This window comes from Cyprinodon tularosa, unplaced genomic scaffold (genome assembly GCF_016077235.1).
Source record: "Cyprinodon tularosa strain WSP-4 unplaced genomic scaffold, ASM1607723v1 ctg155, whole genome shotgun sequence".
In the NCBI taxonomy this organism is placed as follows: domain Eukaryota; kingdom Metazoa; phylum Chordata; class Actinopteri; order Cyprinodontiformes; family Cyprinodontidae; genus Cyprinodon; species Cyprinodon tularosa.
In genome coordinates, this window is record NW_024038386.1 from 213,239 (window position 1) to 241,171 (window position 27,933).

At 38.4% G+C, this 27,933-nt stretch overlaps 1 protein-coding gene across 1 annotated transcript in view; it reads left to right on the forward strand.

Moving 5' to 3' along the window:
• The first annotated feature begins 879 nt into the window (after window positions 1-879).
• The window catches only part of LOC119780103 (MICOS complex subunit mic25-a-like), a 96,377-nt gene continuing 69,323 nt past the window's right edge, over window positions 880-27,933 (forward strand). Inside the window, exons 1-4 of the mRNA XM_038280005.1 lie at window positions 880-1,129; window positions 3,388-3,484; window positions 9,437-9,491; window positions 11,577-11,733. Of these exons, the coding sequence (XP_038135933.1) occupies window positions 1,046-1,129; window positions 3,388-3,484; window positions 9,437-9,491; window positions 11,577-11,733 (393 nt within the window). The 5' untranslated portion in view covers window positions 880-1,045. The remainder of the gene's footprint in view (window positions 1,130-3,387; window positions 3,485-9,436; window positions 9,492-11,576; window positions 11,734-27,933) is intronic.

Here is a 27,933-nt window from a genome sequence, read left to right on the forward strand (position 1 = left end):
GGCAATAACTTGTGCAATGTATAATGTGCAATTACTATTTGATACCCTGTGCAAAACCTGTTTCTCTATATTTGACACCCAGTGCAATAGCTATAAATATAAATATCCATCTATATGAATACCAATGTAAACACCCTGTGCAATAATCCTGTATAATAATCCTACTAAATATATATATATATATATATATATAGAGAGAGCTTTCATTTGTGGATGCACTGTATATACTGTATACACCTGTATATACCCCTGCACCTTTTTCTTAATTTGGCACCTAATTCTCCTTTGACTATTTCAGCCGATATGACAAGTACATTTCTCCACTGTGAGATCAATAAAGTCAATCAATCAATCCTGGTTTCCATTTTTTTTAAATCAATTTTTATGCATATTTGCCATTTGGCTCTTAAAGAAACTGATTATTTGAACTATTAAAGTAATAACAATGAGTTCTGTACATTGTATCTGCATGTAATATCTACAAGAGTTTGGCACCAGTGCAAAAGGTTGAGAAATTTAATATAATGCTATAATAATGTGAATTATATTTTTAGGCAGGCAAACTAAGATGGGAAAACGCTCTCCAGCTTTTATATTAATGATGACTTACTCAGCTTGTCTCGCTCTAAAAATACCTTATTTTGTTTCCCTTTAGTTTGAGTTTAAATACATTAATAGAAAATATATATATATATATATATATATATATATATATTTTTTTTTTTTTTGCCTTTAATCTTTTAAGGGTATTTATCAAGGTTAGTGTGCCATCGAGAGGGAAATCAAGCTACAACTCCTAGAATGCTTTGCGCAACCTCCACAGCCTCGCCAATTTCATTGGATACGTCTTATTTAATCCAACCAATGAGCTTCGAGGATACTGCAACGCTGAAATGACCTTTATTGGAGTATTTTGACAAGTAGTAGCTGTGGCGGCGTTTTCCGACCACCGTGTTATTAATGTCTCCCTGCCGTTACAGCTGGTAATAAGCTGGGCTTTAATATTTCCCCTTATCCCGTGGAAATAGACAGCTGGCCGCTCAGAATGGGAGGAAATGGAAGCAAAGCGAGGAATGTGTCTTTTGGGCTGGACGAAGACGAGAAGGTCACAGTAGTTGAAGGAGTGAAGGTATTCCTGCCGGTGGGACAGTCAGTTGTCCTTGTTTAGTCATTAGACTCACATTTCAAGTATTATTAAGGTAAAAATGAGAATGTGTTCGGTCCCTGCTAGCGTAAAAATCAGACTGGTCCATCTCAACTGAACTTAGCTTTTATACTATCTTGGTTGAACTTTTATACTTGTTAATATGAATTAAAATCTGACTTTTAATCAGCCACTAACCTGGCGTTTATACCCTTTGTTAATGTTAGCTTGTTGGCTATATTTAAAGTGAGCTAAATCTTCCATTATTAGCAGGAATAAGCTGCCAGGGTCATTTACTGTTTTAGTTTAATTAAGACAAGACTGATGGATCATAGAGAGGCAGTTGCAACCCATCATTTTGTGTAGGGTGTTTAGAAGTCTAGAAGTCCTGGTTTTTAATGGTCTATCATGGTGTAAAAACACCAATTTCCTGTCATCAGAAAGTGCGACCTTCACCTGTTTAAAAGCACCTGTCTTGGCATTTAGTCACCAGGTGCATACAGGTGTGTGTGTGTATGGACACAGTAGCAAGTTGGAAAACATTAGTGTTTGGTTTATTCTTTGTTGATCATGTGCATTGTTAATCTGTTTGCCAGATTTGATGGAGTAGAAGGCCTTCCTTCACATGGTGGATTGCATTGTGTGAACAGGGGCCATCTGATGAGGACAGTCTTTTGTCTGTAGAAGATACACAGGATAAGGACACATCCTGGAGCCGGACTGATAGAGGAGAGCTATCTGCAATCCTGAGGCATAGAGGAAAGAGGCACAAAAGTCAGGGCATGGATGGCGGGTCATTTTCTGACACGAACAGCTAAGCATCCACCTGATGCAACACAGAAGCAGGAGATGAGCTTGTTTGGGGATAATTTTTTGCCGGATGCCCACGCTTGCTGACGTTTTGAGCCCACAGCTTAGCCGACTCCAAGCAATTTCTCTGTCCTGTAACAATCTGAATTGGAATAAACTCTGTTACTTTTTTACTCCTGCTTTTATAGTCCTTTTTATATGGTTTTACCCAGTTTGAGTTAAGAATAATCATACTAGGTAACTTGCTCCCTGGAAAAGAACCGGAAGGGAAGTTTTGAGGTGTAACCGCCTTCAGCGGGACCTAACATCCTTATTTAGCATTAGCAATGGCCTTAGAGAGGAAAATATTACTGCTTGTTATTTTGGGAAGATATATAAAGTAATTTATTCACTTAAAGTCCATCATGCTTCAGTAAAAAAAAAAAAAAACAGATTATCCACAGACAAATCTTCAGCGACTGCTTTCAGGTGTTCCAGGGATAAACAAGGCTGTGTTTAGTTACTGCAAAACAAAAAACAAGCTACAGCTGGAACCGTACACACCTAATGTTGGGGTATAACATTTTATAGTTCTTAACTATACCACAGAAAATGAGTACTGTAAACCTCATCTTACTTAAATGACATGCTATGAAAACTAGGGGTGGATCGATCGATCGGCCTTGATTTCACATTTTATAGTTTCACTGGTAGTGATTAATTCCTTTCAGTAAAATAAAATTGAAACTATTGAAGGTGTCTCATGATTTTATAACAACTGACAGTGTCGGTTATAAAATAAACCGGTATCAATCTAAATTAAAATTGGGATGTAAGGATTTTTAAAAATCAAGAATCGGGGATCGGCCAGAAACCTGCACCCATAATGAAAACACACAACTTTGTTTTGCTTTAAAGTGATGGCACCTATGTAAAGCTGTCTAGTAATAGTTCAGGGCATAGCAGTTGATGAAAGCCTTTCTTATCAACACAAACGCCTGCACCAGCTGTCTAGAACAGAGATGGATGACTGATGAGCTTGTCACTGGATCAACCAGAAACTCTTCTCTAGAAGTTATCTAAAATAAAGTATGAGGTCAAACAGTTAAAGTGTGTTTTAGTTTATGACATTAAAAAGAGGACAACAGCAAATCAAAGAAACCAAGGTTTTCAAGGTTCTGCCAGGTGATGGAAAATATCCACTGGGAGTTATTGCTATTGAAGGTGTAGCATGTTTTTGTTTTAATATGTTTGTACCTACAATATTCACAGGAAAGTAAAGGATAAAACGTGTAACTGCTGTTCCTTATTCATTAAAAGAAAAATAACCTATTGTACGGCCATGAATGAAAGCCTGAGAATTAGCAGGATTAGGAACTAATCTACCTTCTGTCCTGCTTGCATTACATTTGTCTTAACAAAGTGTTTGTTCTTCTGTTAACATTCTGCTCCAGCTCTCTGAGGATGTTCTCCGGCGGATGAGGGAACCTAAGGGATCGGAAAGAGTTCGGTCTCCATCCTCTGCCTCAGAAAGTCACAAAGCATCACCAAGTATGTTCTAAGCAATAACTGAATAATTCCTTCTGTCCACATCTTTATTTTATTAATAGATAGACTTTATACCAGACTCATGGTCCAATAAATATATAAGATAAAATGAAACCATACAGGTAAAAAGTACAATACAAGTACAATTATTTATTAGATAGGAGATTAAAGGAGACATGAATACCAGTGTCTCCACACCTTACACTGGTATCAGGTTGCACTATGTGTGGTGTCAGTAAGTGAGAAGATAATCATCATTGCCAGATGCATTTATCCTACAGATAAAACTATACGTTAACTTTTGTAAAACAGCATGTAAGATTTTGACTCTTGTTGTGACAAACAATACACTCACACTAGTCCATCTTTGCCAATTCAAAAGTAACTGCAAAGCATCATTATAGGCCACCTGTAGCCTTTGCAGGCTGGAGTTTTATATGTAGACCTCAGGTGAGCAGTCTACAAAGAGGTACAATATGCATTAAATAGTTCCCCTTTTACCACATCAGTACATGCACCACATTTACAAGCAAGGGTGTTCGCTTGAGCATACAACATTCTACATTGTCCACAGATAACATCATCATCTGACAGATTCTCTCTGATGTTGTGCCCAAAATACTTGGTTTTATCAGTAACACCCAGCACAGTGTTTGACAGATTTAATTCTGGGAACTGTATAGATTTATCTTCTGTACTCCTTCAGATCATGGCCACACTTTTAGCTGATTGTACTTAATGTCATGTTCCAGACTGTACTCAGAACAGATGTTAAGTAGTTGCTGTAACCCAGCAGTACTTGGACTAAATGTTACTAAATCATCTGCATACTTCAGGTGATTAAGTATAGAGTTACCAGCCACACAACAAGCGTAACGAGCTCCCAACTTGGTTGCTAGTTCATCCAGATACAAATGAAAAAGAACTGGGGACAAAATCCCACCTTGCGACACAGTCCCCCCATTTAATCTGCAGTGATTGCTGAGCATACCAATATGAATAATATACTCTGGTACACCTTTTTGTGCCAGTTTCATGAAAAGTTTTCTGTGATTTATCCCATCCCATTGTTTTGATGCATCTAGGAAACACATAAAAACTGAAGAGATCTGCTTATTATATTTATAAATAATCTCTTTTCGAGTATATATGCACATATCTGTGCCCAGGCTAACCTTAAAACCAAACTGGTTATCTGTAGATTTGATAACCCCTAAAATCCAGTCCAGTAGGATTAATTCAATCATTTTTTAAACTACTGGCCAACACTATCGGATGGTAATTATCAGAACTGCCAATCTCCTTGGTTTTATCTTTGATGACGGGTACTAACAGGACACTTAACATAGAGTCAGGCAAAAGACCATGTATAAGAAACGCCATAAAACAAATGCAAAGTAGAGGAGCTAGCCTTGCACTTGCATACTTTAAATGCTCTGCTGAGATTACTTCCATCCCAGTGGCTTTATTGTTAGACAATTTTGAAATAGCTTTATGATTTTCATCTGTACGGAGACCATTATTTACAGGATATGGTTCACTATAAATATAATTAAATAAAATACTTTAATGTTGGTGCCACAGCTCCACAATATTAGCAGTGTCAGATATCAACAGTACAGGGCAGAGATGTTTTGTGGGATGTCATACCTCTAACTTCTTTCCAAAAGTCTTTTGTATTGTGACAAAAAAGTTTTCTGGCCATTGAGTCAGCCCTCATTGCTCTTTCATTTTTACTAGTTTATCGCACAGCTCACTTGTGTTGGGCACTGGTCAACTTTTTATGTTCAAAGACGGACCCAGATCTCGGTCTCCCTGCCTGTATCCACTCCTTAGAAGCCTCCCGAGGTCTATTATAAAATTCAGCCACATGGATGTTCCTTCCTTTTCTCTTTATGCTGTTTATGGAGGAGTTTATTTGAAGCCATCAAAACATTAAAAATGGCATCATACACAGAACAAATGGATCCAATGTGTTCAGAATTTTACAATTAGCATCTCTACACTTACCTGCTTCGTTAGGCACACTATGTGTATCTGTGCACATAGAGTAGGATAGCAGTTCCTCCTCTGAGAGCGAGCTCCAGTCTAAGTGTAATTTGTTACTTTCAAAGTTGTACTTTCCTGTCATTGGTAAACAATGTAGATGTATCTGCATCCCAAATGGAATATGATCGGCAGTGGATAACTCATACGGGATTTTCATGCCAGTCAACGAGTCATGTCCATCTGCTGTAGCTACACAGTCATCCAACCATGGGGTTGTATGCCATGACTCACTATTTATCCATCCATTTTCCATCATGCTTATCCCAAGCGGGGTCTCAATAGATGCTGGTGCTTATCTTCAGCTGCCTGCGGGTGAGAGGTGAGGTCCACCCTGGACAGGTCGCCAGTCCATTGCAGGGAAACACAGTGAGAAACAGGACAAACAACAATTCACGCACACAGTCACACCTGAGAATTTAGAGAAGCCAAATAACCTAATAGAACCGAACCCGGAACCTTCTTGCTGTAAGGCAGCAGTGCTACCCACTGCTCCACTGAGCAGCCCTCCATGCCTCACTAATGTACGCAAAACTATCTGTTGGCAACAGGACTTAAGTTGAGAGAATGAACCCACTATCTTCACAAAACTGGCTTAAATGAGTACCAAATATAAATGTACCATCAGTGATATCAGAGTTCATGTCACCGATAAAAACACATTAAGAAACATATTATCTTCTATAAAAAAGTTAATAAAAGCTAGTTGGTTAAGATATTCAGTTTCATTTGCAGGGCACTCATATGGGGTGTACACATTCATGATAACAGATTCCTTGTCATTTTGTGTCACGTGTATTATTATGCACCAGTCCACTTTAAGTTGAATTATTATAACTCAAGGATCCAGTCTCTTATCCCATGATATATTGCAACACTACCAGGAATCTGTCCTCGTATTATTCCATTACCAATATCAACACTAGACCCCCCGGCTCTGTGGAAACGGCCCTTTACAGGGTTCAGACCTTCTGGATCCTGCTTTGTCAGAAAAGTCTCTTTTAGACAGCATATCAAATTGGCATCTAAAGTTGGTCTACAACACTGTGAGCTTTGTCCTCTGCACTATGGCCCAAGCCAGGCCGGGACAATTATATGACATAACTTTAAGAGCCATCTGTACAGGTTTATTTGGCCTCGGTGCCACAGGCCAGTGAAGCCCCTCCCATCTGCATACCCGGAGGAACCGCACCGTTCATTCCTGCAGCTCCAGCCCTATATGGCTCATAAAACACCGAACATCCAACTGGCCAGAGTTCAGGATTGTACATCTCCGCCACATTATAACACTATATATAATAGACAAACCTGCTGTTTTCAGAGCTTATTTTCAGGCATGTATCGAGAATTTAGAAGCGAAGACACTCACCAGTTTGGTTGGAACTGTTTTTATGTTTCTTGCAGTCCCTGTGCCCACAATAGCCATTTTTTTCACTCCAGGTGTAGTATAGCACTCCACTTTAGGGATTCAGGCGGATATGTACTTTCACCAGAGATCTTGCGGCAGCATCCACGCAACAGTGCTTTTACTTCTGAGATCAGGCCACAGTCTTCGCCGTATCTGCACTCACCGTCCTTGCAGTCTCTGTCACTGTGTCCGTCGCTTCCACCTTCACTGCCTCCACAGGTGACAGGAGGTAAATCGTCCAGATAATGACAGACAAATATTTTCCCCACATTCATTTAGGACCTTCATGCAGCCTTTGGTGTTTTTTATGCTCATTTGCACTCCTTTGTCCTATTTAGCTGCGTGGTAGTGCACAGGTCAAACAGCTTTTTCTTAGAGACCTCTATAGACTCTGTGTCGAAAGTGCTTATAGCCAGCAGCACTATCTCATCCTGTATCAGAGTTCTTATTTTCACAGCCAAAAAGTTAAAGTTAAAGTCCTCCACAATAATTTTGCCATCCACAGTCCTGTAGATCTCAGGCTTATGTCTAAATCAACATGAAGCAGGATAGCAGAAGCACAGGCTGTTGCCATCTTGGTACTCAGAGTCACATGCCAAAGAAAGCAGCCCCTGTTTAGAAGACTGTAGAGGAAAAGAAAAAATCCTGATTATACAGGTGCTGGTCATAAAATTAGAATATCATGAAAAAATAAATTGATTTCAGTAATTCCATTTAAAAAGTGAAACTTGTATATTATATTCATACATTACATACAAACTCATATATTTCAGATGTTTATTTTGTTTAATTTTGATGATTACAAATGACAACAAATGAAAATCTCAAATTCATCATATCAGAAAATTAGAATATTACTGAAGACCAATAAAAACAAAGGATTTATAGAAATGTTGGCCAACTGAAAAGTATGAACATGAAAAGTATGAGCATGTACAGCACTCAGTATTTAGTTGGGCCTCCTTTGGCCTGTATTACTGCAGCAATGCGGCGTGGCATGGAGTCGATCAGTCTGTGGCACTGCTCAGGTGTTATGATAGCCCAGGTTGCTCTAATAGTGGCTTTTAGCTCTTCTGAATTGTTGGGTCTGGTGTATTGCATCTTCTTCTTCACAATACCCCATAGATTTTCTATGGGGTTAAGGTCAGGAGAGTTTGCTGGCCAATTAAGAACAGGGATACCATGGTCCTTCAACCAGGTACTGGTAGCTTTGGCACTGTGTGCAGGTGCCAAGTCCTGTTGGAAAATGAAATCTGCATCTCCAAAAAGTTGGTCAGCTGCAGGAAGGATGAAGTGCTCTAAAACTTCCTGGTATGTGGCTGCGTTGACCCTGGACCTCAGAAAACACAATGGACCAACACCAGCAGATGACATGGCACCCCAAACCATCACTGACTGTGGAAACTTTACACTGGACTTCAAGCAACGTGGATGAAGTGCCTCTCTTCTTTTCCTCCAGACTCTGGGACCTTGATTTCCAAAGGAAATGCAAAATTTACTTTCATCAGAGAACATGACTTTGGACCACTCACCAGCAGTCCAGTCCTGTTTCTCTTTAGCCCAGGCAAGACGCTTCTGACGCTGTCTGTGGTTCAAGAGTGGCTTGACACAAGGAATGCGACAGCAGAAACCCATGTCTTTCATACGTCTGTGTGTGGTGGTTCTTGAAGCACTCACTCCAGCTGCAGTCCACTCTTTGTGAATCTCCCCCACATTTTTAAATGGGTTTTGTTTCACAATCCTCTCCAGGGTGCGGTTATCTCTCTTGCTTGTACACTTTTTTCGACCACATCTTTTCCTTCCCTTCGCCTCTCTATTAATGTGCTTGGACACTGAGCTCTGTGAACAGCCAGCCTCTTTAGCGATGACCTTTTGTGTCTTGCCCTCCTTGTGCAAGGTGTCGATGGTCGTCTTTTGGACAACTGTCAAGTCAGCAGTCTTCCCCATGATTGTGTAGCCTATAGAACTAGACTGAAAGACCATTTAAAGGCTTTTGCAGGTGGTTTGAGTTAATTAGCTGATTAGAGTGTGGCACCAGGGGCCATCAATTTTGAACCTTTTCACAATATTCTAATTTTCTGATATGATGAATTTGAGATTTTCATTTGTTGTCATTTGTAATCATCAAAATTAAACAAAATAAACATCTGAAATATATGAGTTTGTATGTAATGTATGAATATAATATACAAGTTTCACTTTTTAAATGGAATTACTGAAATCAATCTACTTTTTCATGATATTCTAATTTTATGACCAGCACCTGTATGTACAGAGCACACTAAACATAAACGAAGATTCTATAAACTGACCTTGCTATGTTTAGTTAAATATGTCAAAATAATGAAGAAATGTTAATGTTTTATAAAGAAATGTTCTTTAGATTTTACTAACTAGTTCAGGTTTAAATGGAGTCTCACTTAAAGCATCAGTGCTGCTGGTTAAACTGCATGTATCCATCTAGGTTACCATTGCTAATGTCTTTACTTCTTGATTTTTAGAAGCAAAACCTGCAGAACCATCAGCTTCGGGGGCACAAGAAGAGATGCGTAAAAAGTAGGTGTTTGTAGCTTTAATATGTCAGCTGTTTATTTATACTGGATTTCAGTCTCGTGTCTATCTGTCTGTACATTTCTGTTGTTATATAAAACACTGGTGATCAGTTTTGCAATTTAATCTCTTATTTCCTGCTTTGTAAAAGACTTAAGCCAATTTCTTTTACATTTAAACATTACATTTGTCACATTTAAATGTTTCAGACAATCAAATATATATGTTAGTATTAGATAACTTAAAAAAAAAAAACAGCCTGAAACTTTAAGGAAATTTCTTCGGACTGACAGGAAAAAAAGTGGGACTCTGTAGGAAGTTGGGTGGATAGCGTAACATCTAATGCAAGGGAGCTGCTTCCAGAGTAGGATGATCTTAGGGTCACTGGGTCGTTACACAAACATCACTTCTTTGGAAATAAGCTAGAAAAGAAAAACCTGATTGAAGGCCCCCGACACGCTCAGTGGAGAGCTTAAATCAGAAATGCTACAGTATCAAATAGTACCAATGCTATGCTAACAGCTACAGCTCGAGTGATTTGTTGTGTTTATCTGCAGGGGCTGATTTACTCTGTCTGCATAAGAGTGATGTCGATATATTTTGGGAATGTTCTTGCACTAACTTGTTCCACAGTCAAACCCTTCTCTCTTGATTACGGCCATTGTCACCGAGAACAATTTGTGTCTTGATCTATATCGATTAAAGAAGAACGAATGTGTCTGATCTCACAGTCAATTTTATATTCTTATGATTCATATGAAAAAATATATTTTTTACCATCTAATCTATAAGGTTATGGCATTATATAGTATACAATTTTCAAAATAAAACAAAAAAACAATAATACAAACTTTCTCTTAAAAGTAAATATTTGATTTATTAACAAAAATGTCCATAAATGGTAGAATCTGCAGTTCAGTATTTACAGCGCAACACGTCTACATCAAGCTTATGTTTGATCGAACCACAATTATTAATCCTTTTAACTTAATACATCATTTTTTTCATTATATGTACAATACAAAAAGCAAAGAAAACCAGCTTCAAACGCAACAAAACTAATTAAAAACTGTGTACGTAACAGTTAATAAAACCTTTTGGTTGGAATGTAATCAACAGGTCAACCGCTACCATTCAAAGAGCAATATGGATAAGCGCTGCTGATCATCATAGTTTCAAATAATCCAGTTAAAGAATTAGATACTATTGGAAAAATATAGTTTTACACTACTTTGACACTAAAATTAAAGATCCATTGCTAGACTAATTTTAGTTTTTGTTATTTTTAGGTTTAACCACAAAATGAAATTGCACTAATTTTAGCAAATAGTTCCTAAAGTAGGTGGTTTATGGTTTCAGCCAGCAGAAAGATCAGTTCATTTAAAATCTGCAGGTGCATGAATGCACTTATGACACAATCCAAGTTGATTAAAACCAGTTGATCAACTTACTTTAGGAATTAAATTTTTTTTATTAAAAGGGAATAAACTCAGTTTTGTGCATTCTTATCTAAAATGTCTGTGTTAAATTCAGATTTTTTTAAGACTGCATGCAGGAAGCCACATTGTATTCAAAAGTAAGCAAATTTATGATGAACAACTGAAACATTTTAAAACGACTCTCTTATTGCTGTCAGATTAGAAAAATTTGTCACCCCCATGTAACTTTTTATCCTTGTTTTGGAGGGCCTAAAGAGCTGCTGGGGCTGCAGGCTGCAGATTAGGCCTCTAGCTGAAAGCAAAAGGTGGATTTCTTCTGCTGCCACTAAAAGCAGCTGTTGCACAAACATCCCTGGCTGTGGTCCTCTCTCACTTTCCAGGTCTTGGCCAACATTTCCATCTGGTCAAAGCAAGCAGTAAACCCATTAATATTATAAAATTAAACACAATTTCCAATCATCACAGCCAGATTACGAAAATTCAACATATATAAGAGGCATTGCTTTAAGACCTCTGGAAGACTTAACTTAAACACTTTGATCTTCAAAGATCAGAGCCTCTGGTTTTTTTCTGTTAGCTCTTTATGTGTTAGAGAAAAAGTCGCTCTCCATTAATTCTCAAGGTTGACAGTTCATATCATATCTGACATTAGCTACGAGCGGCAACAGGCTCTGGTGCAGGAGCAGCTGGCCAAGCTGGCCCAGAGGGAGAGAGAGACTACAGCCGCCACAGACGTGGAGGAGACCAGGCCTAGTGTCATCATGGAGAAGTGGAGAACGCATGAAGAGCAGGAGAAGGCCAAGTTACTGGTGAGTGATGCTGTCTGGGTGATTGGATATGGATGCTAGAGTTTATTTTCCATTGGTATAAGCAGAGGATATAAATGATCCACCAAAGAAGAGAATGTTGCATCTGTTTTATACACACTGGGCCAGATCTATCAAAGGTTTGCATGTATAAAAACGTGAGCTATTTCACTGCGCTCGCTAAAAAATGTACAAACTGATCTATCAACAGCGTGCTAAAAGGATTTGGTCTTTAAAACATGCTAAATAGCGCCTCTTATCCATTTAGTACTTTTTCTGCAATGAATATGCAATATGGGGCGTTTACACGCAAAAGTGCGTCTTGTGGGAGGAGAACATGTAAATATATTAATTTAGCACTCGCAAAGTGATTTATTAAACCTGAAAGCAATTTTGCTAACGGTATCTGACTCTATATTTAACATATTTCAAAAGAAGGTGCAAATGGTCTGTATGCGTAATTGCGCACACATGGAAGCGGTTATTGTCGCAAGAAGGAGACATGGAAATGAAGCAAGGAGAGGCAGAGAACACATTTTTTCCCTCCGTGTGAATATTTTTGGAATGAACGAGGAAACGATCATCAAAACATATCGTTTATCCAGCATTGCCATTTTGGAGCTGTTGGGGGAACTCCGAATGGATTTGGAGCCAGCCACAAGGAGGACCCACGCAATACCAGATATCACAAAACTCCTTGCAAACTCCTTGCAACATTGGATCTCCCAATCTCGTTTTTCAGAAGTGCTGTCTGACGTTCTAAATGCCATGTCGCCCTGACGCCCTAACGGAGAAACCAGACCTCCCCCCTGCGCCTGTGGAGCAACATGCCAATGCTGCAGGGATGCGTACGCGCAGTAATCTCATCCATTTTGGTATATGCATTTTTCTACAGGCCAATACAAAAGCCAATTTTTTTTTTTTTTTTTACTGCAGTGAAGTAGAAATTCAGCCACATACCACCTTAGGGAATAAAGGTTGCCAAAGTTTTTATATATATATATATATATATATATATATATATATATATATATATATATATATATATATATATATATATATATATATATATCTGTATGTGTATTAGTGCTGTCAATCGATTAAATTTTTTTAATCGCATCAATGCCTAAGTTAACTCGCGATTAATCGCATTTTAATCACACATTTTTTTTCTGATTGAAAATCATTTAAATACTCTCGATGACATACAAAAAATACATACAGGCTAGGTTTGTGCCAATGTTCTTTTTTTTTAAAGTGAAAACAGGTCACAGACACTGATTTATGCCATAGAAACATATGGCAAGAAGATGGGGAGGCATGTAGCAAAAAATAAGAAATCTGTAGCCAAAAAAAAGGCCCTGAAAACAGGCTGATGTAAAAGACAGTCTTTACAGTTAATACAGTCTTTTGAACAAAGACAAGCATTTTACCCTACTGCTGTAAAATGTAGTACAGTTAATATTAGATGTCAATTAACCAAGGTAATAATGAACAATTTTCCATCAATGCATCAAAATCAATAGACCGACATTACTAGATGGAGGTAGTCTATGGTCTAGAAAGTTACTTTTCAGCCTCTTAACAAAAATGAGAACACACACACAACCACCCACCCACCCACACACACATACACACGATACTGACCTGTGGCGTACACAGACAGCAAGAGTGCCGTAGCAGATTCCATTTCACCTCAGTAATCTGTTTTCTCAGCGTATTTCAGGTTGCTACTAGTTACCAGACACTCAACTTGTTTGTTGGTGGTGGGGCTTAAAGAAAAGGCACTAGCGCTACCCAGTGTATGAGCGTCTTTTTTCCTTGAGGAGCTCCGCTCTCGAAGCCTATGGAAAATGCATAGACTGGGGGAAAATAGCCCCGCCTTCCCGCAGGCTGCAGCGGGATGTACTTGGAAAATTGTACCATAAAACCACATAGCGTTAATCTCACGTTAAAAAAATTATCGCCATTAAAATGGCCTCACGTTAACGCGATAATTTTGACAGCACTAATATATATATATATATATATATATATATATATATATATATACACTCACCGGCCACTTTATTAGGTACACCTGTCCAACTGCTCATTAACACTTAATCTCTAAGCAGCCAATCACATGGCGACAACTCAGTGCATTTAGGCATGTAGACATGGTCAAGACAATCTCCTGCAGTTCAAACCGAGCATCAGTATGGGGAAGAAAGGTGATTTGAGTGACTTTGAACGTGGCATGATTGTTGGTGCCAGAAGGGCTGGTCTGAGTATTTCAGAAACTGCTGATCTACTGGGATTTTCAGGCACAACCATCTCTAGTGTTTACAGAGAATGGTCCAAAAAAGAAAAAACATCCAGTGAGCGGCAGTTCTGTGGGCGGAAATGCCTTGTTGATGCCAGAGGTCAGAGGAGAATGGCCAGACTGGTTTGAGCTGATAGAAGGGCAACAGTGACTCAAATAACCACCTGTTACAACCAAGGTGGGCAGAAGAGCATCTCTGAACGCACAGTACGTCGAACTTTGAGGCAGATGGGCTAAAGCAGCAGAAGACCACACCGGGTGCCACTCCTTTCAGCTAAGAACAGGAAACTGAGGCTACAATTTGCACAAGCTCATCGAAATTGGACAATAGAAGATTGGAAAAACGTTGCCTGGTCTGATGAGTCTTGATTTCTGCTGCGACATTCGGATGGTAGGGTCAGAATTTGGCGTCTACAACATGAAAGCATGGATCCATCCTGCCTTGTATCAACGGTTCAGGCTGGTGGTGGTGGTTTCATGGTGTGGGGAATATTTTCTTGGCACTCTTTGGGCCCCTTGGTACCAATTGAGCATCGTTGCAACGCCACGGCCTACCTGAGTATTGTTGCTGACCATGTCCATCCCTTTATGACCACAATGTACCCAACTTCTGATGGCTACTTTCAGCAGGATAATGCGCCATGTCATAAAGCTGGAATCATCTCAGACTGGTTTCTTGAACATGACAATGAGTTCACTGTACTCAAATGGCCTCCACAGTCACCAGATCTCAATCCAATAGAGCATCTTTGGGATGTGGTGGAACGGGAGATTCGCATCATGGATGTGCAGCCGACAAATCTGCGGCAACTGTGTGATGCCATCATGTCAATATGGACCAAACTCCCTGAGGAATGCTTCCAGCACCTTGTTGAATCTATGCCACGAAGAATTGAGGCAGTTCTGAAGGCAAAAGGGGGTCCAACCCGTTACTAGCATGGTGTACCTAATAAAGTGGCCGGTGAGTGTATATATATATATATATATATATATATATATATATATATATATAAATTTTTTTGTTGGGGGTCACTGTAAGATTTAAATTTCTTAATGCACTAGTTTGTACAAACTACTTTGCCGCAAACCACAAAAAGCGCAAAACCATCATTTAAATGGGGTGTCTCCAACAGTTTTGCACCTGCCACCAGTTACGCAATCACTCTTGTTAAATCAACCGCAAACCATGGGTCAGCCCATGGGCGTAAGTTTGCATAGGGACCATAGGGACATGTCCCTACCAAAATTTTGGACGGACCCATTTGTCCCTACCAATAATTGGATGTGAACAACATGTTTATAATTTACTATACAGCAGCCGCTTCTTTTCCTCTAGCAGCTTCTCTGCCTGGTAGCTGCAGCTGCCTGCTCTTTCCTGTCCCTTTCACATAGCAGCGCATCAACTGTGCTGCGCGGTTTCACTCTCTGATTATTCTGCCTTAAGTTCCGCCTTCTCTCTTTCTGATTGCGTGTTTTCTAGTCTGTATGTGCGCGCGCGGGGGTGCTTGGAGCGCGAAAAAAAAGACGCTAAAATAAATTAGTATTGGGCTACGAAACTAGTCCGAATTAAAAAACTTATTCTTTAATTTGAGAACATTTATGTGTGTGTGTGTGTGTGGGGGGGGGTAAATAGATACATTTTTTTACACTTTTATTGGTACTCATAATGATCCCTTTATAAATCAAATTAAAGGATTCTTCAATGTATGCATTTATTTTGGAGATCAGAGTTTTAAGGTATTTTTTTTCATAAAATCAGCAGCTTTTCTTATTTTGTCCTTGCGCTAGAAATGTGAGATGCCAATCTACTCCTCTTAGTCACTGTCAGTTAGGATAGACCAGGGCTCTTTGTGAAGAAGGGTCAAAAGTACAAAGGTGCTTGCAGAGTATTGACAGCAGGTGTTCCAATAATATTACCACTGGTGAATAGATATAGAAGTTTTTTAGATCTTTATCAGCGGTGCTGACATGTGTTTCCTGCATCCTGCTCCCTCATCATGTTTATGTTTGTTGGTTGAGTTCCTCAATATAACTAAGTCTGAGATAAGCAATTAATAACCTTCAACTCCTGTTTCATGTCTGCGGCTCCTGCAGCATCCAACACCACTCATTAATCCCCTTTTCTCTCTTTGCTGTTTTTTTTCTTCTTGTTATGCTAAAATTAAACATTGCAGATTTTCCACCATGCTGCCAATGTGTTTAGCTCTAATGAATACCAAACAAATCTGTTCAAATTGCTCAAAAACGTTGCGTTAAAATAAGAAATTCAGCTCTTTTTTTTTTTTAAGTTCTGCTGTCTACTTTTTGTTGTCAGGATCAGTCATAACATCCATCCGGTGTGCTTGAATTAAATTTAGCCCCTGTGTTCAAGTGGAGAGAAATCTACAAAAATAGATGAAAGCCTCAGTGGTTGGTGCTGCTTGTATCTGACAGGGTATAGCAGCACCAGATTGATGTGTGTGTTTGTATAAGTGTCGGTGTGTTCAGGTGAGAAGTAGAATTTTATTTGTGCATCGCAGTGAAAGGAAGCGGAAGCGTTTCTGCTTTAAGGTGATAATAGAAACAGAGCAGATGCCAATAAAGTGTGTGAAAGGTCTAGAGAGCGTAAAGTGAGGGGTGTTTATAAGACCTAGCTTTAGCCCCTTTTATTCACAGCCTTTTTCTCACTTCTCACCTGTGCCTTTTGCTCGGACTCACCTTTAACAACGAGTTTCCGCTCCACTGTCTTAATAGATGGATTCTTCCCAGCCTGCCTCAAGTTAGAACTTTAGTTCATCCATCCAAACATTGGAGCCAAACCAACCAAAAGACACTCCAAGTTTAAAAATAGTATATATATATTTTAACTTGAACTAGTTTTTCAGGAAATTCTTAGAAGAAAAATTTGCAAGCTTCCACTTCTTCAAATTGCTTCGCACAGCAGGTGAGCGTCATTCTTTCTTAACTTTCCAGCAGCAGCGACACAGCTAGAGACTCAAAAACACTTTTTTTTTTAAAACCTCCCTCTCTTTCCTTATCCCACCTTCAAGCAGAGCTTTTTAAGTTGGTTGGAAATGCCTTATTTATCTGAGGAGAAGCACCTGAAATCATACGTTCACAGGGTCTAATGAGGCACCGTCACACCAGTTCGCTCTGGGCTCCCCAGCATGCGGGCTGCGTGTCACTGTATGGGTGATGGGGAGGTTAAGGAAGTGTGAAGATTTTACCCATCGAATAGATGAGATGCTGGCCACCGTGCCTCGGGCTGCCTGTCACAAATGCTCAAATTAGCTATTTACCTCTAGCTCAGCTCCGACATCCACAACTGTATCCATCACAGGTGTGCATCTTTGTCAGTACCAGGTATTGCATGTGTGCCAAATATGGTTGTCTGCTAAAAGTTCAAAGGAGGGTCAGTTATTCCCTTGACTGTAGCATCATTCATTTATTATTTTATTTAGTGGAAAATTCAGCGGACATGAGTTGTTTGATTTTTATTTTTAAACGGTTCCTTCATGTTTTTGCAAGTTTCTGATTCCCTCAGATGTACATTAACACCTCTGGGAGCAGTTACTATAGCAAAGACACTGTTTTCTTTTTTTTTTCTGATTCTCTATGTACTGACCAGTCTTAAATGCCAATATTTGTCTTTCCCATATGTGCAGAGAGCCTGCTAGCTAAGAGTCTCTGATGATTCAGCATTTGATCAAATTGCAGTGAACGATCTTAAAAACAGGTGATTTCATTTAATTAGTGTGAAACTGATAGAATAAAAACCCAGTAAGTTTTGATCTCATTAGCTAAATTTGATATTAAATTATTTTGCAGGTCAAAATGCATAACTTAGTGACTATGTGAGGGCTGCCTGTCTCAAAAACTCTCCTATGTAACTTGAGTGGATCAAATCCATCACCAAACGAGTCGTGTGACTGAAAGCGCTGCTTTACGGCAGTCTGGGCCACTTTTAAATACGAGACCTAACCCTAAAAAAATATTTATTTGGCAGCGAAATAGACATATTTTTGGTTTTCTGATGTAGGATGTAATCTAGAGGGGAGAATGTGGCCCTGAATTTACAAGACTTACAAGACTTCTCAATCAGCTGGTCTGAAGTGGTCTGCTAGCAGATTCAAAAAAACCTGCAGGGAGACGTTTAACTTCGCTACAGTGGGGACTAAACCTGGAAGATTTACATACCCTCCCATTAAAGACGATCACAAATTCACATCAGTAATTAAAATTACACATAATTGAAAAAAGTAATGATGAATAAAAAGTGAAATAAAATATTGATTTCGAATGTATACAGTGTTGTTGCTGAGGTAATCTTCCTGTCCCGTTTTGCTGATATAGCTCTGGAAATCGATGTCGCAGTGTTACAGTAGCAGCCATTCAAAATGGCCCTTCCCAGTCCAACGGCTGCAGAATGGCAGCCCACTTTCCTCCAACTACCAGTAAATCCCCTCCTACAATCCAGCCACTGGAGTGACCCCCTCTTGCATATTTTTTTACTCTGACTCCACCCTTTCACTGAATTACAGGGTCTGACAGGGAGATGACGCTTCTCTTCAGATCTTAATGTCCATTAATCATGACAGAAAGAATATTTTAGTATTAAGATGGTGTTTAAAAGGAAATTGTAGGGGACCAGCCAAGGGCCCATCAAGGAAAGTGGAGAAATTTTGAATGGTTACTACTGCAGATAATAGCCCAACAGATTTGCTTTCACAAACAGACCATTATGGTTGTTGCCATAAGGTTCTGCTTGATTAGGGCGTCTACTAACGATTATTTTGCAGATTGATTAATCTGTCAATTATTTTTTTGATTAATATTCGGATAGCTAAAGGTTCCTTAAAGAGTATTTTTTACTAAATTAAAACTGTTGAAACCAAAACTTTTCCACCTGAGGAGTTCTGGATAGAGCGTAATGATAGACAAAAAGGTTTTTATGTATCCTAAATAAAAAATATTAATATAATTTTTTTTTCAATCTTGGTATCATTACTGTCAGCTAATGACAGGTCTTAGAGTCACTATGCTCCAGTAAACAATCAATTACTAAATTAGTTGACAATTATTTCAATAATCATGAATATTCCAATTAATCATTTCAGCCCTAAATTTTATACTTATAACTGTATTGAAAATAGTTAAGTGAATAAAATGGTATACTAAGGAGACAGACAAGGGAGAGGGGATAAGAAATAAGGGGAGACAGGAAGAGGGAAAAGAGGAAAGAGAAAAAAAAGTGAACAAAAATAAACCCAAACCAAAAAATAAACAATGGAGAAGATGAACTGTACTGTACAGAGGAAAAGCTACGTGGTTTTAATTAACAAATCTGTGCATAGTTCACATTTTTGTTGCTAATAAAGCTGCTTTTTGTGGTTTTTCACTACTTCTTTTTTACATCCAAGTCAGAATTTTGTTCACTCATCCTTATAAGTAACTGATACTGTCATGTAAGCAGGAGAGGAGTAATTAGTCAGAAGGAACAATGTAAATTAAACCCTACATTTCTTAGGATTTTATACATGATCAGTTATTCTAATTAAGATTAATCTCAACATACACTTTAGATTCCTTTTTTTAATCTGCAAGCAAAGTGGAAAACCATGAAACATTTTTCTTTCCCTTTATGTTGGTTGGTCACATAAAAGGAAACATGTAAAGGTTTTGGATGTAAATAATGTGAAAATGTTCCAAGGGGTTAAATGCCCTGTTCGTGTTCCTGATGAGACCTAGCGTAGGCTAATCTAACTGTACGCTCCAAGTCCTTCATGAAAATAAAATTATTAATTCATTGTTTCTGTTATATAAGGTTTATTTCTGCCAAAATGGTTTATTTAACCAAGGAAATAATGTTTTATCATCTTTGTTCCTACAGTCATGTTAGCTGGTCTGCATCTTATCAACGGACTGCCAAAGTATAACAGCCTAAAGTTTTCACAATACTATTGTGTCTTGACATTGGATTATTTTTAACTGTTAAACCTCAAGTGAAGATGTGGAGAAAAGAGACATTTCCATTTACACCTCCTGTTCTCTCCTCTCTGGTACCTCCTGTTTTGTTCTCTCCTCCCTGTCTGTTTTCTTCACCTCAGGGGGTGTCATTTCTGCTGCAAGCAAAATGCAATTAGTATGCGCAGGTATTCAGTGCTAAATATCTCATACATACCAGCAGACTGAAGCAAAAGGCTGTAGAGTTTGAGGAGTCTGTTATCTGAGGGTGAAGGTTAGCTCAGTAATATCAAAACGGTCTCTTTTATCTCTGGTGAACTAACGGTAGCATTGCTTCGTGCAAATTGAATTAAGATCTATTCTTAAGAACTGTAGGAGAACAATTTTCCAGAAGACATTACAAATCTGGAAAAAAATGATTAATTGGAAATTCACAGCATGGGTCTAATTAGCAGGGGAGCTGTTTTACTGTATACTCGTGTTTATGCTAACATTTCTTTTAGAAAACTTTCACAGTGGTTAGTTGAATTATTTTAGTCGTGTTATTTGCATAAATAATCCAAGATCAGGAATCAATCTTTTACAGGTTATATACAGTGCTTCACTTTGACCTTTTTTCCCCCCTAATTTCTAACCACCAACTTATTTTTTGCACATTTCACCAGAAACTAGGAAAACCAAAGTAGAAGTAAAAGATTAACTCCAACCTCTGCTTCATTACATTCGACTCCTTTAGGGCGAGAGATCCAAAAGCGGGGGTCATGAGATGGTTTTGTGTTCCCTGAGGTGTATGTCAGACCACAATATTTCATGAAATACAACAAAGAGAATCTTCCATTTAAAAAAAAATTAATGTAGCATAACAGTAGAGTTTACATTTATTTATTAATTTGTATCCATAGCTGTATACTGGTTATCTATTCTCCAGGTGCGCAGTTTTATATTGTTTAAAAACTTTATGGTAAAGTATTTTATTGTTTATCTTTTAACTCTTCACTATTGTTATTCTGTTTTTCTAAGGTCCACGTTTGTGTGACCATTTTTTCTATAATCTTTTTGCTGCTGTAAACACAAGAATTTCCCCATTGTGGGACAGTACAGGGATTTTCTATTCTATTCTATTCTATTCTATTCTATTCTATGATTCAAATTTAAAATGTAGCATTGCATTTAAAAATGCTTGATTGAATAATTAAATGTACCACCAAATAACTAAGAAGTATATTTAGAATGAATAATTTTATAGAAAAATAGTTTTATTTAAAAAAATTATAATACTTGAATTAGTTCACTGCATAATTATAAATGAGTATAGAGTGAAGTATTTATATTTAGGGGCCTTAATACCTTTGTTCATTAATAAGGTTTTTTTTTTTTTTTTGGTTTTTTATTTGATTGCAAAGTTGCTTAAGGTGTAGATATAACAACAGATTGTAAATTGGATTTTATTGGACATTTTTAACTGGGCCATTTATTCACATATAAAGTTACTATGAACGATTGCACCCATTGTCCCTTTAGCTGCTTGCTGTTTTTGGTGTCATTGGTGTAAGGTAATTTTTTTATGTGTTTGGAGGAAGAACCCATCCCCCAGGATGCAACTGAGGAGGACGTGTTCATGGTTACCACATGTGAAGCGTTAGTTTTCCTCCAAATGTAGCATTTTCTATTAAACTAAAGGCTGGACTCTTTCTTGCTTCTTCTGGCCCTCATTAAAAGGTCACTCTGTTGGTTTACTTTTTCCTTCAATTATTATTATTATTTTTAAAACCTAGTTTTATTGGGATATTCGATTAAAGATTGTAAATAGAGCTTTGCAGCTAGAGCAGCCTGTGAGGCCTACAGCCAATGCAAAGCTGACAGATTTTGGTCATCTATAAAGATTGACACATCTATAGGAGGCTGTGTGGTTGAATCCCAACCTGTGAGAAAAGAAATGCAGCCATTTGATCACTTTTTATGTCCCTCTTGTGAGATTGTTAGGGTTGTTTGTTGAAAAATATTGCTCTCTAATATCTTTTATTCTTTTTCTGTAGGCAACTTTAAACTGTTGCTTTACTGTTTCTTTTAGTTTTGATTTATTCAAATGGAATTTTCCAAATTTGGTTGTCTCCAGTGTGGTAAAAAAAAAAAAAGAGAAGTAATTCTGTAAATTAGCACTAGATGGCAGTGGTGGAGCATGTTGGTTGTGTGCTGGGGATTAAAGTAAGGATAGAAGCATGCCTTGCCCTGCAAAGCAGACTGCTGGGCGACATGTTCTCCTAGATTTCCTTCTCTCTTCATCCTTTTCCGTCTCTCCGTGTTTGGGTTAATGATGACACAGAAGTGCTTTTGACGCCGTCCGATAGAAACGATCACCGAAAACCAGCGTGACCAGCCTGGCATTGCTTAAAGTCAGACCTGATATTGCAGGCCCTCAGGCCACAAGCGTTGATGGCACACATGTTAACAGTGTGCTGCCCTGCTGCTGTGTACAACCACCAGGAAGTGACACCTCACTAGAGTGTAAATGTTGCATTTTGTGCTGAATATGCAGCTTTCAGCTACAAGATGTTCCTGCTAACCAGCCGGCTCCCCTGCTGTCTCACTTTAAAAGGCATTTGTCAGATTTATTTATTTATTTTTAAATTCAGCATTGATTCTTTTTAACCATTAAATTTTAATTGAATTTTCTTTATCTCCATGATTACAAACAGAGCGAGCACTTCTCCACAGCTATTAATTAGCACAATTATTTATTTACTGACTCATCCTTTCCAGATAACCAGTCTGAAGCAACCTTATTTTCTCAGTTATTATCATTTTAGTGAATTTGAACCTTCATTAAAGGTGTTTAACATTGTAGCTCTGAATGAGGAAGATGTCCATCCTATGAGTTTGCATATTACACATTGTAAACATCTTTTTAATTGCATTTTTAAAATCAGGCAGCTTTGTGGACAGAAACAGCTTTGAGGCTCCAGGCTGGAGATTAGCCGGAGAAAAAACAAAAAACGGATATAGTTTAAGAAGAAATCCAGTAGCTAATGAGCAAGATAAAACCTTATAGTTTATTGCCTGGGTAAGAAATAAACCCTTATGCCTAACCCTTGCTGCTGGCTGTCTGTTTTCCCTTCTTTTTAGCCAGGATTTAATAGCCAGAACTGATAATTGCAAAGCGTGATAAATTTGGTGATAATGTGAAGATTTTTTTGAAGACGGTAAAATGGTTAAAGTTCAGTCAGATTGGATATAAAACATCTGTAAGTAACCATTTAAGGATTTTGTTAGACATTCTCATTTGGCTTTAGTTTTGGAGTGGAGCTAGACCATTCCTTTTTTTGGCACTAGTAATTAAATTCCTTTTAGTTTATTTATATGATGCAATTTCTCAACATATGGCATTTGCAGGCACTTTACAGAGAAAAGTCAACCTGATCATATAGTCTGATTGGTTTCTGTTTTCTATTACTAGTAGCCTTTAGAAATCCTCCACGTCCTTACTGGAACATTTTAACACATACTTATGCTGTCGCTTCAGCTGTGCAGTATGTTTAAGGCTTATGTGCTTCTGGAAGATGTTTTTTTTATCGCAATCACAAGTCTTTTCTGCCAGATGTTCACTGTATTTAGCTTCATCTACAGTGTGAAAGAAACTCTAACTAGCAACCCTATCCCTGCAGAAGAAACACTTTCCCACAGCATGATTCTGCCACTGCTGTTTAAGCTGTTTCCAGTTAAGGCAGATTATACTTCTGCAACCGCACGCATCAAATGTCGCTTGGGTCTGGTAGTGAACCAATTTTGCTGGTATGCTTCTGCACCGTCGGTCTGGAATTTCTAGGGTCGCACGGCAGTTTCCAGCCAAAGCACAAGGGAGTCTATTCGAGAAGTCGAAATAACTTTAAAGGATTGTACTTCCAAACCTCCTTGATTAACCTTTCGTCTTAGTTGTCCATTGTAGTTGTTCCCCGGTTTTTAAAAATGGTGCGCCCCGGCAACGGTTCGAGAAGGACGACCACACAGACATCCTGTTTGGGCATACCAAGGAACAATTGCAGCTGCTTTTTATCTGTGCACTTCCGTTTGAGGTCTGTGCGGGTTTGTAATCGTCCGGCGCGTAGTCAGGATTTTTTTTAGGTGCGCAACGACGGTTGCAGAACCTCTGCTTCGTGGCTGTGGTTACGCACAGGGACAGCTTTGACGGTTGCAGAGGCTATGCGTCAGAAGCATAAATTGGCCTTTAGTCACTCACTGCATTTTAGATGGCGATAAAAAAGTAACATTTGGTCTCATCTAGGGCTGAAACAATCTGATTAATCATAATTAATCGAATATTGAAATAATCGTCAACTAATTAGGTAAACGATTAACTGTTAACTGGAGTATAGAGGCTCTAAAACATGCCTTTAGCTGACAGAGTGACCCACTTACCAAGATTGTAAAAATTTATATGTAAACATTTTGCATTTAAGATGAAAAAAATCTACCTTTTGTCCTCCAATATGCCATTTCCAGAACTTCTCTAGTGGAAAGGTTTTACTTTCACCTGGTTTAATTTCGTAAAAAGGAACCTTTTTGCTATTAATGGATTAATCCAAAAAATGATCAACAGATTAAACGAGTAGAATAATTGTTAGGTACAGCCCCAGTCTCATTTGACCAGAGCATGTCCTCCACATGTTAATGACATCTACTTTATGCCTTTTGGCAAACAGCAAACAGGATGTCCTATGGCTGTCTATAAACATGTCTCTCTTCTTGCCATTCTGTAATAACAGTTGTGAAGTAAACCCTTAACAAGCATTCTCCCACCTAAGCCCTCTATTTCTGTTTCTTCTACCAAGTTACATTTCAGCTCTTGGTTACTTGATCTGCTAAGAACTGGGTGACTTTCTAGCTTTGCTCCACACCCTGCCTTTTCTGATCGACTTGTGCTCTGTTAGGACGTTCAAAAACATATGGTAATATAACATTGCTTTAGACTTCCCCACGCTACATATTCATTTATTAAATTAAAGTGTGTGGTTTCAGCCTCAAAAGAGAAAAAAATGAATTCCATAAAGCTGCCATTAAGACTAGACATTCCTGTATCTAATTCAGCTCATCACAGACCTGACGTCGTTTCTTCATGTTAAACCGACTAAGTCCCTTATACACGCCTGCTCATTCACAGAGGCAAACCTCCTCCCTTCACTTTGAGCAACTCTAATTGCTGACAAGCAGAGAGCTCGTCGGGTTGGGGAGATTCTGATCTGTCGATGAGACAAATCCTGTCGGCTCAAAGGACCAATGTGTTGGAGCGGAGTACCTCTGCCGTCAGAGAGCCACTGACGTGGAATGAGATGACTGGACAAGGCTTAGAGAGAGGAAAGGGTTTCCATCCTGCTTGTTTTAATGAAGGAGAACCAGCACCTCTTTATACACTTTAATCTGGTCTGGCTCATATTAGAGTAGTATTTCTCTTTTCTTTCTTGAATATAATCAATCAGTATAATCAAGTAGTTGTGTGAGCAGAGAAATACACATCTTAGTTTTATATAAAGGCGTCATGCACACTAAGAACTACACTGTGGTATCTTTGATCATAATAATTTAACTCCTCTGTTTCAGTAATTTAAAATCACCTTTGGTGTGACTTTTGTGCACCTTTTGATGAACAGATAACGACACAACTCTTCAGTCAAACAAAACCTTTTTTTTTTTCTCTCAGCATCCATCTTTTATCGTGCATTCTCTTTCTCACCATCTCCTTGGCAGCGCTCCCTCCCCGTCTCTGTGACAGTTTGTGTGCCAAAGAAGGCTGATGATGAAGTGTTAATTCATCTAACCTCCCACGGTTATGTGAAGAAACCTCACATTTAATGAGCAAACAGCTAGACTAACCAATTCATGCCTGCGGTACCTCTGCCACACCTCGTGTGCAGGATCATGTGAGAGTTCATGTATTTTTATTCTTTCATTTGCAGGTGAATAAGATGTGCATATCAGCCGTAGGTGATAAGTGCGATGGCAGATTCATAAATGCAGTGAATGAACACCGGAGCAGTTGTCAAGAGGCTTTGTATTTATTGTGGTCGTCCTATCATGATGTAGAAGGGCTTTAGTCTGCCATGTGGGGTTTCTCTTAATTCCTCCTTTCATGTGAAAAGGTGAAAGTTTCCTTGTTGGATTGGAGTTTCCCTTTGATTTAATTGAAGAGTTTATGGGGTTGGATGGAGGAAGACGTGCGGCAAAGGTTCTGAGGTTGAAACTTGAGCTATGGAAGATCGTCTCGACGTCAAACAGTATGGGATGCCTACTTTACCACTACAATATAAATACAGCATGAAATTAAATAAGTCAACCTGTGAAAGAGGAAACTGGCTTAAAACAAGTAACAGATACACCATAATTAATTGATTATTTCATGAATCAACTAATTTATTAATCAAATAATTATTAACTGGAATATAGAAATTCTAAAATATGCCCTTAGCTGATAGTGTGACCCAATTAGAGCAGTTATTATAAAAAAACAACAACACCCTTTTGGTCAATAAATATTGTCCAGAACTCCCCAAATGGAAACGTTTTAGTTTCCCCTGGTTAAATTCTGAAAAAAACAAATCTTCTTTGAAGGAAATATTGCAATCTGATTATTAATCTGTTAATCCCAAAAAGTAATCAACAGGTAAACGATTAGCAAAATGATCATTAGTTGCAGCCCCATTGGGCTTTTGATACTGTCTTCCAGTTTTTATTTTTTTTAAACCTCTGTGAATAATTAAAGCAGAGACCCTACTAGGCTGTATTATAGCATTACTAACATGTATCAGGTCTTATTTTGCTAATAAATCTGTCAGCATAACTAAATGACAAATTGATTTAGTTTTGTCATTTGAACTTGCAGCTATGCAGGATTCTGTACGAAACCTTCATCTCATAAAACTAAACTCTAGTCTTTAAATATAAATACAATGTTTGTTGTATGTACTTTAGTATAGCCATTATGGATCATCCAAGGCTTGTAGAATATTTTTTTTTTATTGAATTTGTTAAAACAAGTTTTATAACCACATACTCCGTCAGCGCTCCACTCACATACGTCGTGTGGAGTACTTGTCTGTCATGTTAATCAATGAGAGCTGTTCCACATCCAGCGCTACTCCTCCGCTTGTCAACGTCCACTTACGTCTTCTCCATCTTCCACCATCAAATGGAGCCAAGCTATTTTTTCCTCCGCTCACGTCAAGCCAGGTCAAGATCCGCAATTGCAATCGCACCAAACAGGAAAAAAACTAATGGCGAGAAGATCCTGTTTGTCAAATTAAAATATAGTAACGACAGATTGGTTTTATATTTCCCCCAAAACTAAGACCATTTAATTAAATGATTGGATATTATACTATTGATACTTGAACATACCAGGAAATAAAATTCTCATCTCCTTCAAAATATTTATTTTATACTAAGAGGCTTACTAGTTTAATCAAATCCAGTCGCAACAACTTTCAAGGGCGCATCTCATAATTTCGAAATAAACTTCTTATGGCAGGCCTGGATGAAGAGATGCTCAGTTTGGAAGTAAATAGCAAACATACTTCATGCAAACCAGTTTTCTATGATCCTAGTTATCCTCGTTACAAAAATCCACAGCAATAAGAAAATGTTTGGGCAAAAACTGCACATATGCTGGATGCTAATGGGGATTTTTTTAACGTTTCATTTTTGAATTAAGAGTTCATTTCCACATGTTTTGCTCTTACGAGTTTAATGATAATAAAGTTGCGCATGCTCTCCTCGAGCTTTGAGGAAGTCGGAGCAGAGCAAGATGGGAGGAACCACGGAGGCTGTAGGCTTTGCTTTGTGCAGGTGGTCTGGAGTGCAGCTGGGCGGAGCGTAACGCTGCGGTTGCAGAGGATGTGGGACTTCGGGATAAATGGCAGATCAGGCTCTTGACCTATTGCTATGTAGAGAAATGCCAAAGATAAAGA